At 45.6% G+C, this 11,476-nt stretch overlaps 1 protein-coding gene across 1 annotated transcript in view; it reads left to right on the top strand.

Annotated features, from left to right (window-relative positions):
• The first annotated feature begins 557 nt into the window (after window positions 1-557).
• The window catches only part of DMGDH (dimethylglycine dehydrogenase), a 61,607-nt gene continuing 50,688 nt past the window's right edge, over window positions 558-11,476 (top strand). The window contains exons 1-3 of the mRNA XM_015419604.1: window positions 558-786; window positions 5,730-5,901; window positions 10,673-10,771. Coding sequence (XP_015275090.1) covers window positions 671-786; window positions 5,730-5,901; window positions 10,673-10,771 — 387 coding nt within the window. The 5' untranslated portion in view covers window positions 558-670. The remainder of the gene's footprint in view (window positions 787-5,729; window positions 5,902-10,672; window positions 10,772-11,476) is intronic.

Raw genomic sequence — 11,476 nt, 5'->3', positions numbered from 1 at the left:
GGTTTCAAAAGAACAACATTCTGCTCCCACCTACAATACGCGCGTGCGACACGCTGGTGCAATGAATGCAGAATAGTTGAAGCGCTGGAGGTACTATCGATACAAGAATATCCTAGAGGTGGATTAGCAGTTTCGATATTTGTACGGTTAATCTTCCCCAAACGCATCGTCCTCTCCTGCGGTGTCACTCTCTTATCAGCAGAGTTGACTCCAGTTTTTAAACCCGCTGTACGATTCGTTTGGACGCACTCTTCGTCGTAGCGCTGCACTAGATACGTGTTCAGCAAAACTGGCTCGCAGGGTGTTTTCTGAATTTCAGAACTGGAGGGATAGTAGTAGCGATGACCGTAGATCCTGTACCAAAAGAAGCCAAGCTGGTTTTTATGTCCACTGTATCCTCCTATGCTCGAATAGGTCCAAACATTCAGGAAAACACCCTCCCCCCGGCCACCGACTCTCGCAGACTGAAATGCCCAAGGCCATAAATAATCCAGTCACGGCGGAGAGGGGCGGGCCCAGTTCCCTCAGCTGTGCGGGGGCTGCTCGCGCGGGGCTCAGAACTGCCAGCCGAAGAGAACTCGAAGGAGAGGGGTGGGGTCCTCATCTCTCTCGCTCTCTTTCCCCCAGGTCGCGCGGGGGTTTTGTGCGCGGGCTCTGCGAGGGGGAGGCCATGCTCCGGGAAGCCCTGAGACGGCTCCCGCCAAAGCTGCGCCGAGAGACCGCCTGCTTGTTTTCTCCGGCGCCGTCTGCGCGGCTCTTGGCCTCCGGCTCGAGCCCCGAGACGTGGTGAGTCCAGCCCTTGCCTTGTGTGACTGGCCGCAGGTTCCTGAGTCTGTATTCAGACCGGAACGGCAGGGGCACCCAAAAAAAAGCGGAAACATGCGCTGGGGCGGTTAAGGCTGTGTGCAGGTTGTGTGCTTGTTGGTCGGGAAGTTAAACTTGATTCAAAAGGACTGTTTTCGTCTTTTAAATGAAGTAGGGATTGAGGGGGGGGGGACGGGGCGGGTCCCCATTTTTGAACGTGCAAAGTTCATAAACACTATGTTTAAATATTCCATCCTGAGCAAATTTAATATTGGCTCTCGTGGAACTACGTAGGAGTCCAGTGAGTTTAGCACGCTGCTGCTCACAAGTTTCAGGCTGATTCAGTATTTCTGTGGGAATGGTGGTCTGGTCAGAGGTAAAGCAAGGGACAAGTGGAATAGAGAAGGGGATATATATTCCTCTGTAAAAGATAGTGTATCGTCCCAGGTGCCTGTGTCCTGTTTATGAATGAAAGCACTATGCATCTTGGCTGTATTTGCACGAACAGCTTCCATAGGATTTATTAGGAAAAGCGTCCCTTGGATGAACTTTGTACCTGTCCCATTGTAGACTTTCTCTGAAGCACTTAAAACTACATGGGGATGGGGAAAGGCTTTGGATAAAATGAAAGTCTCAGACAAGCCTCTTCTTGTGCTATATATCCCTTGCTCTCCCATACCTATGACGTGAGGGGCAATGGCTCTGTGCTAGCAGGTCTCAAGTTCAATTCTTTGTAGATAAAACAGGGGTGGCCAAAATTGCTTAACCTAAGAGCCACGTAGAATAAACGTCAGATGTTTGAGAGCCACAAGATATGAAGAAATATGCAAATTTGCTTTTTATTAACATTAAACGAGACTGCCAATATATAAAAACAAAATGTCACAGGCTGGATTGCCAGTCAAAGGGAGTCCAGAACAGGCCAAGGTCAAGAGCCAAGAAACACAGAGCCAAGTCCAAGTCGCTAACCAGAAACGTAGTACAAAGCCAAGCCAGGGTCAGGAGCCAGGAACACAGAGCCAAGTCCAAAGTCAGGGGGCCCGAAGGTCTAGGTGCAAGAGCCGAGCCGGAGTGCATGCTAGCAGCATGAAGCTGACTTGTTGCTTCCACGAAGAGTACTGCCCAGAGTGTGGAGTTAAATGCTGCTACCAATTAGCCAGCTGCTACCAATTAGCCAGCTGCACGATCAGCCAGGCTCCTGTTAGAACTCTGGGCTGGCTGAGCGTCTCCCTTGTAGCCTGGCCTCTCTTCGCCTGGTTACTAGGTTTTGTCGCAGTTGCTCCCTTAAGCGAGTCACACATGGGGGTGAGTCAGGAGGACTTTCAGCTTGCAGTTCTCCCTTCTTATCTGGGCCAGGTGTGAAGACTGCTGTTACTTGCCAGCTGTCCTCACCTGCTGCTTCAGAGGGGCCAGCTGTGGTTTCTGCAGGCTCTGTCAGCTCATCCTCATCCATGCCCATGACAGAAAAGGGGTAAAAACAGATATTGATAATGATATTTATTTGTTTGCTAGTAATATTTATTTGTCTAAAGGAGACAGAAAGGGAGAGCAGTAGAAAGAAAGAATGAAAGAGGTGGGAAGAGAAAGAGAAAGCAAGAGAAACAAAGAAAGCAAATAGATGGGGAAGGGGGAAGGAACGAAGGAAGAGAGAACGGGAGGGGGGAGGGAGAAAAAGAGAAAGGAAGGTGGGAAGAAAGCAAATAGATGGGAGAGGGAGGGAGGAAGGGGGAAAGAGAGAAACAAAGAAAGCAAATAGAGGGGGAGGAAGGAAGGAAGAGAGAGAGAAAGAAGGAGAGAAAGAGAAAAAGAAAGAAAAGAGATGGGGAGAAGGAGAGGAAGGAAGGGAGAAAGAGAAAGGTGGAAAGAATGAAAAAGGTGGAAAGAAAGAAGGAGAGAGAGAGAAAGAGACAGAAATGGAAACAAAGCAGAGGAGAGAGGGGGAGGAAGGAAGAGAGAGAGAAAGGAAGGAAGGCAGAGAGAGAGAAAAAGGTGAAAAGAAAGAAAGCAAATAAATGGGGGAGGGGGAGTAACAAAGAGAGCAAGGTGGAAAGAAAGCAAATAAATGGGGAGTTAGGAAGGGAGAGATGGAAAGAAAGAAACATTAACTTTAAATGTATTCTTCAATCCCCACCCATCCCCCCACACCAGCCGGCTTGGCTTGGAGAAGGGGTTTAAAGAGACAAATGCCTTCTCTAAGCCGGCTGGTGGGGGGGGGCTTCAAGAACACATTTACAGTTAAAGTTGCTTTCTTTCTCTGCCCCCCCCCTGCCCCAAGCCTGCTCAGGGAGGGGAACACTGGCTGCTGAAGGGAAGACAGATTAGGGAGGCATGTCTTCCCTTCACTTCCCCAGCCGCCCTGCAGGGAGCCACACAATGTGTGAAAGAGCTGCATGCAGCTCCCGAGCCACAGTTTGGCCACCCCTGAGGTAAAAGAATGGGGTGTTATGAAAACCTGTGCCTGAGAGCCCGGAGAGCTGCTGCTAGTCAGAGTAGACTGACCTTGATAGATTAATGGTCTGATTTAGTATAAGGCAGCTTCATGGTCTCTTCTTACATTAGCAGGCTACTTAGTTTGGAGTTTTAACAGTGGGAAACAGACTCAAGTTGTTCTCATTTGCAAAGTTGCTGAGAGAAGGGAGAACTAAGGGGGACAAATTACTGGGGTCATCCTGTGAGGCCCATGAAACTTATTTAATTTATATTCCACCCTCTTTGCCGAAGCAGGCTCAGGGTGGCTTGCATAAAATTTATCAAACAGTTAAAACAATATAATATAATATAAAAAACACAACATAAAGTGCTAGTACAAATCGTGTAGTGATGGCGAGGCATTAGTAGCATCAAATAATAAAAAGGTAAAGTCGGATGGTATTTCATGAGACTTAGAATCATAGAATCATAGACTTGAAAGGGACCTCCGGGGTCATCTAGTCCAATCCTCTGCACAATGCAGGAAATTCACAAATACCTCCCCCCGCCTGTGTTCCCTCTAAGCTGAGTTAGTGTGAGCTAGCTCACAGTTTTTTAGCCTCCGGCTCACACATTTTTGCCTTAGCTCAGGAAGAAGGGCTCCAGAGCAAAGTAGTTTATGCAGCAGCCAAACTGCTCACTTACAACTTTAATGCCGGTGTTGTAAGAATTTTTGGATGTGTGGGTGTGTGTTTATTGTTGCCCTCCTCTGGACATGTTCTAGCTTGTCTATATTCTTCCTAAATTGTGGTGCCCAAAACTGAACACAATACTCCAGGTGATGTCTAACCAGAGCAGAGCAAAGTGTTACCATCTCTTCGCGTGATCTGGACACTATACTTCTGTTGTTAAAGCCCAAAATTGCATTTGCCTTTTTAGCAACAGCATCACACTGCTGACTCATGTTCAGTTTGTGGTCTACTAAGACCCCCTTATCCTTTTCGCACATACTACTGCCAAGACAAGTCTCCCCCAACCAATGCTACCTCTAAGCTGTGAAGTCTTATGAGCAAAAATTCTACATTGTGAGCTACTGGCATTAAAGTTGTGAGTGAGTGATTTTGGCTACTGCATAAATTAGTCTGCTCTGGAGCCATTCTTCCTGAGCTAAGACAAACGTGTGAGCCAGAGGCTCAAAAAATGTGAGCTAGCTCACACTAATTCAGCTTAGAGGGAACACTGCCCCCCAACCTATAGTTATGCATTTGATTTTTCCTACCTAAATGCAGAACTTTACAATTATTTTCATTTATTTATTTATTATATTTATATCCCACCCTCCCCTCTTTCGGCGGGCTCAGTTATCCCATTGAAATTCATTTTATTTGTTTTAGCCCAGTTTACCAGCCTGTCAAGATCATCCTATATCCTGACTCTGTCTTCTACTGTCTTGAGAGCCAGTTTGGTGTAGTGGTTAAGTGTCTAATCTGGGAGACGCTAATCTGGGAGAACCGGGTTTGATTCCTCACTCCTCCACTTGCACCTGGCTGGATGACCTTGGGCAAGTCGTAGCTCTGATAAGAGCTGTTCTTGAAAAAAAGCAGTTTCTGTCAGAGCTCTCTCAGTCAGCTGGAAGCTGTTTACCTGTTCTTGGAGCTCAGTGGTCTTGTATTATTGGGGCATTATTATTGGAATGCCTCCAATTGGGTTTGAAAATAGGAAATTACAGGTCATTGACACACTACCGAGATCAGTTCTCAGGAGAAAATGGATGCTTTAGAGAGTGGACTCTATGACTCTATGACATTGTACTCTAGTGAGGTCCCTGTCCTCCCCAGGCTCCACCCCCAAAACTCAGAAGTTTCCCAGCCTGGTAACCTCCTCCTCCTCCTCTTCTGCTGCTGCTGCTGCTGCTGCTTCTGCTGCTGCTGGCTAAAGGAAAACCAGGAGGGATGGCTGAAATGAATGGTGAAGCCTCTTAAAATTTCATAGTACCCAGGAAGACATGAAGTGTGTGTTCCCTTCCCCCAACTCCTCTGTACAGCATAAAGAAGTAAAAATAACTGTCCTGTATTCAGCCAGTCAGGTTTGAGGCTAGATGAACTGAGCTATAGGGCAATTACATTATAAAGCTAGGCTGCTGAGGTTTAAGATTAAGTCAGCTGGAAGCTGTTTACCTGTTCTTGGAGCTCAGTGGTCTTGTATTATTGGGGCAGGGATACCCCCTTATTTATTCCTACCTCTCACTATTCGTCAGAAGCCTACTACTTGTACATATCTTAAAGATGACATATTAATGGTGACTAAGCTAGACACCAGAAGACTTCCATTATTGTGCTTCTGTTCTTTTCTGTGAGTATTTCTGAAATAAACATGTAAGGAGTAGTCCCTTGAAACACAAGCAGATGGGAAACCTGGCTGACAATTTTATGTAAAACATTTGTACCCTGTGGTGTTAGTTAAATTTCGTAAGGGGGAGGGAGAATCAAATGTTCTAATTTCTGTGTTCTACTCAGGAAAGAAAAACCAACATCTATAGAAGCAAGATGGAAGGATGCAGCAAACACTGTAATTATTGGAGGCGGCTGTGTTGGTGTGAGTCTTGCCTACCATCTGGCCAAGGCAGGCATGAAGGACGTGGTTCTTTTGGAAAAATCTGAACTTACTGCTGGGTCTACTTGGCATGCAGTAAGCAAGTGCTTCTAACATATTAAACTAGATCTTGTTCCATGCGATTTTTACGGTTATGTTCTTATGCATTCTAAGCCCACTGGTTTTAATAAGCTTAGAATGGAGTAACTCTGCATAGGATTTGACTGTTAGCTAATTCATAGCTATTCCATAAAATAAAGTTTGAGTCCACTGGACTCAACTTTGTTCTAATGCTTCAGACCAACACAGTTACCCATCTGAATCGATTCCATAAAAATAGTCTATCATCATGGTTGTCTTTGGCTCTCCCTGGCTTCCACTGTCTGAGCAACCAAGTACCTGGGGTGTCAGTGTACAGGGGTGTGAACACGTTTCCTGGCAATCCTCCAGTGCTCCCTCTTAAGTTGTGTGCACGAGCAGCCGCTCATGAACACAGGAGACCCTGCTCGGCAGCAGTCTGGAGCCATGCAGGCTTTTGCACTGCCCCATTGCCCTTTTTAAGATTACAACAATATAAAAAGCTTTAAATGTGAATGTGACATGATGTGAAGTGACAGGTTCCCATTGTTGCCTCTAGAGAGATGGCATATAAATGTAATAAATATATTTATGGTACAGTGTATTCTTAATTAGACCTCTGTCTTGTTAAGATTGTCAGGTTTTGTCATTAGATGATATACTCTCATAAAGAAAAAAATAAGCAAGGTATCTTCCATATACTGACCATGGCACTTACAAGAAAACAACCTATTTATATTCCAGCAAGACATTCTGCTCCAGAATATCAGGACGGGATTAAGGGCCAGTAAGTGGATCCATATTACGTAAACTATAGCTAGTTACCAAGAAGATGTTGTCAGCAGCCGTTACAGAGTAACACAAGATACCAGATCATGTGTCAGTTAGTAGTGGTTAATGTAGAAAAAATGGACTAGATGCAACTATTATATAGCATGTATATGCAGGTGGTACACGTTTATAGTCATTGTATATATTTACAAAGTACCGTAAAAGCTTCATAAATGTAACAAGAATCTCAGATAATGAAACTAAACTGCATAGAGTGTGTGAACCCAGGTTCAAACTCCAGGCTCTCAGTGGGGGGGGGGACATTGTGGCTGCCTAAGCATTTGGCCTTTAAGTTAATGCATTTAATCTTATAATTGATTAACAGTGGACTCCTGTGCAAATTGAAGAGCATGGTAACACAGGTACAGCAGTCCCCAGCATGAAGACGGGATGATGGGGAAAGCTGCATCTGTTCTCCCTCTGTCTGTCATGTGCCTTTCAAGCCCTGTTGTTGTGTATTCGTTTGGTTCAAATTCCCATTTGTTAGGGCCTCAGACCAGGCATTTTCTCTCCAGCTAACCTAGCACAGAAGGTTGTCGCTGACATAAAATGGAAGAGAAGAGAGCCATAGATGCCATCCTGAGCTTCTTGGAGAAAGGGCAGGCAGCATAATGGAAGAGTGAGTGAAGGGTAAAAGTGTCCTGCATGGTAAAAAGAAAAAAGGTTGCAAATGCAATCCCATTCCTTTGTTCCTGCTGCTGTCAGAACTCATGCCATATTTGATGCTGTTCAGTAAAATCTGTATCTGAGCTGTGTGTTATAATGGTGGCATTTGCTAATTGCGGCCACTAATTTCTAATCTCAGGCCCAAATTGCATGCAGGGCCGGCTCCAGGTTTTTTTGCACACTAGGCGAGGATACCCCCCCCTGTGCGCCCCCCAGTTTTCAAACATAAATGCATTTTAGGAAGAATGAACAACACAAAATCTGAAAGGTTGAGAGGTCGGTGGGGCTGAGAGAGCTCTTTCGAGGACTGCCCTTGAGAGAACAGCTCTGAGAGAACTTGTGACTGAGCCAAGGCCACGCCAGCAGCTGCATGTGGAGGAGGAGTGGGGGAATCCAACCCGGGTCACCCAGATTAGAGTCTGCGCTCCTAATCACTAATTCCTGGGGGTGGGGAGGCCAGTGGCTCCTGCTCCTCCAAGAGGAGGACGGCTGTGTCTCTGAGTGCACTAAAAGACCCGGCGGCGTGCAGCAGTCCCACCCGGTCAAGAAAGTTGCAGGGCTTTTGGCGGGGGGGGGGCAGGATGCCAGTTTGGCGCCCCTAAGGGCCGGCGCGCTCTAGGCGAGCGCCTAGTGAGCAAGCCGGCCCTGATTGCATGTTATATTTAACATGTAATCCCCATGGGGACTTGCAGTAGGATGCCAGCTGCAAGCTCCCAGTGGGAACTCAGTTCTAGAGTGCTACAGGGGGCCCAATTCATATCCTCCCCTGATTTGGGGGTGAGGGGCTCCAACTTCCTCTCCTTCCTGTTTTCTGACCCTGAACTGGCCCCGTGTTGTTTTCTCTGAGAAGGGGAGGCTGGGCTTGCACTGAATGCCTTGCATGCTCAGCCCCCTGCTGAGTCAACTAATGCCCACTGAGCAGTTTTGGGTCAGGAAAGTGGGGTGGAGAGACGAGTCTCCCCCCCCATACCACAGTCCTGACCTGAATCAGACCTTTGCAGTGCTTTAGAATTGAGTTCCCATGGGGAACTTGCAGTTGTATTTCTGTAAATCCCCATGGTGATAACAAGCAGGGGTCATTTCATAGAAAAAGAGGTGCAGGAGCTCATTAGCATAACTCATTAGCATAACCTATTTGCATATGCCACGCACCCTGACATAACTGGAAGTGTGTCAGAAGGTGACACCCACTGCTCAGGCTCCACTGGACAGTTGGATTGCTAGCTATTGGTGGGGGGGACGTGCAGATCTGTCCTCGCAGAGGAGGGAGAGCTTGTATCTGAATAAAGCTTGGTCTTAAAGTTGCCACTGGACTGTTTTGGACCGGGGGGCTGGGGGGGGCTCTGCAATTTACCTGGCTGCTTCTTACTCTGACTGAGGGCTGCTGGGAGCAGGGGGTGGGGCTCGTTGCATGTGCCCACCCCCTGGGCTCTTTACTGCCGGAGCTCCGCTCCTGTGCGCTCCTGCAGGAAATGACCCCTGATCACAAGTTAAATATAACAGGTAGCTTGGGCTTCACTAGGGACATCAGGTCTTGTGCTTCACTGGGAGACCTCCTGTCCTCCTTCTCCATTGGCAACCAGCGTGCCAAGGGCTGGCAGAGGGGGGGAAATGATCTAAAAAGCAACATCACACCAAAGGCACAAGGTAACTTCTAGCATACACCTGGAAGTGATGTCATATTTCTGGCATAATGTCAATGCAATGCTCTAGATTCAGGCAAAACTCTATGGTTTTACCATTCAGTTTTGTCTGATTCCTGTAGTATCACATCAAAATCACACTGGTGACATGAACTGACTTCTGGGTATTCGCTGGAAGTGACATCGTGCCACTGACATTGTTCCTCCTGTCTCGTCCTTCTCCCACTGGTTGTCAGTCTTGCCATCCTAGCCTAAGTTGACTTCTTAGACAATGGGAGAGGCATTGCCTGGATGTCTCACAAGAGGCCCTATAAAATCAAGGGGCTGAGAAAGTGTAGACTAAGCCAGAACCTATAGCTAGCACATGAAAAGGAGAAGGCATGGATTTCCCTTACCTTTCTTATCTGGGTCCTTAACCAGGATAGGACTGTTAAGGTGCTTTCCTCTCCCAGTCTGGTGGCCTTTTGGATGTTTCAGGTGGGGAAAGACATGAACAATAAAGGCTCTCTAGGCATATAGGGGGATTGTCCAACATGTCTTACACAGTGTACCTGGAAAAGGATGCAACCATCTTGGATTGCTCAACACATTTCTGCAGTAATAGGAATTTGTCATCACTGAGAGTATCTAGGATAGCAGTACAGTTACAGGTCAGATGGATGCACAGCTAAAATGATAGGTAAACACAGTGGCACAGGAACATTTCTGGTACAGAGTGAACTAAATGTTACCTTGATAGTGTCTTTTCCTTATCTCTTTTCCTGTCAGATAGGCTGGTTTTGATTGGGAAATGCAAAAAGGGGGAAATCTCCTTGATTAGTGCTGTGGCGGTCGTCTGAATGACTCTTCTTCTCTTCCACCACTGTTTGTAAGGGTCAGTGACAGATTTGGCCATGGCTCTTCAGTTTAGTCTTGACCTTACCCTATATGCCCATTTTACATAACACCTTATCATTATAGGGATTACTTCATCAATTTGGGAAACAGGCCAGTTTTTAAAACCCAGTTGTACACAGTTGTTTAGATTAGAACTGAAATATTACATTAGGTAGAAAGATTCTGTCGTGTTGGTCTGAAGCAATAGAACAAAGTTCTTTCCAAATAAATCAAATGTGTTAAGCATGTTCTTGTCTGTTTTCCACAATTAATTTTTTTTTGCTTTTCTTGACTAAAATTTACTGACAGATTCTGTCCAGTAGCTTCCGTAACTAAAAACATGTAAATAAAGAAGCAGTGTATGATACTGCAAACAAACAAACAAACAAAAAAGGTTGAGTCCATTGGCACCTTTAAGACCAACAAAGTGTTATTCTGAGGAAAAGCTTTCATGTGCATGCACACTTCTGTGTTTGTAATGGAAACTTTGAATTGGAACACTAATAACTTCTCAGTTTGTCAGCAGTGTAAGCCTATGGTCCTGCATATACCAGTGGTTGCTTACACTGGTGTAAATTCTGTATAGTATAGTTGGTATTCACAGTGGGGAAGAGATGCTTTGAGGAAGAAACAAGTGGACATCGGGAAACACCTTAGCAGGCCCTGTGGGGCTCACAGGTGCCACAATAGCAATCCCTAGCCTAACAAGAAAAGAAAATTACACCTCTTTAAACTATACTTATGTTTATCTGTTTGGTGGTTTCTTTTGAAAGGCAGGTTTGACAACGTATTTTCATCCTGGAATAAATCTGAAGAAAATTCATCACTACAGCATCAAGCTTTATGAGAAGTTAGAAGAAGAGACTGGACAGGTGAATACCTTCAGATATATTGATACTGGTTTTGTGAACTATGTTATGCAACACAACATCTTTCTAAATGAGCCAGTTGAGTGTAGCGCAGGGACAGCGAAGATTTTTCACTACCAGGTCACATGATTGGAAATCAGTATGAGCACTGGACACATTACTTTTTTTTATAACAAACTGTCAGTCTCTATACCTCTTCTAACTGAGTTACATGGATAGGGCAGATGCTTGTCAGTAATTCTTCATAATGCCAGTTTCATGAACCAGTTCAAAACATTTTTGTTAAAAATCTCAGGTGGGTTGCACCTCAGGGTCAAGCATTTGGCCCATGGCCGCCGTATGTTGGACACCTTTGGTGTAGTGGCTAAAGCGGTGGACTAGATTTTGGGAGACCCAGGTTCAAGTCCTCCCTCTGCCATGAAGCTTCCTGGGTAATCTTGTGCCAGTAACACACTCTCATCTTAACCTACCTCACAGAGTTATTAATAGGGTAAAATGGATGAGGGGGTCCAGTTTGTGCTGTCCTTGGAGGAAGGGTGGGATAAAAATGTAGCAAACCAATCAATCAAACTGTCTTTCTACATCCAGCACATGCTCCTTTAAAAAAAAAAAAAAAACCCTCCTGCAAAAGTTTTCTGTACATTAATAAATTCTGAGCCAATCTGTCACATATTATCTTGTATTCTAACAGCAAAGTCAGCCAAAATC

The sequence above is a fragment of the Gekko japonicus genome, unplaced genomic scaffold (assembly GCF_001447785.1).
Source record: "Gekko japonicus isolate JY-2015 unplaced genomic scaffold, Gekko_japonicus_V1.1 scaffold206, whole genome shotgun sequence".
Taxonomy (NCBI): domain Eukaryota; kingdom Metazoa; phylum Chordata; class Lepidosauria; order Squamata; family Gekkonidae; genus Gekko; species Gekko japonicus.
This window is presented reverse-complemented; position numbering and strand designations above follow the sequence as displayed.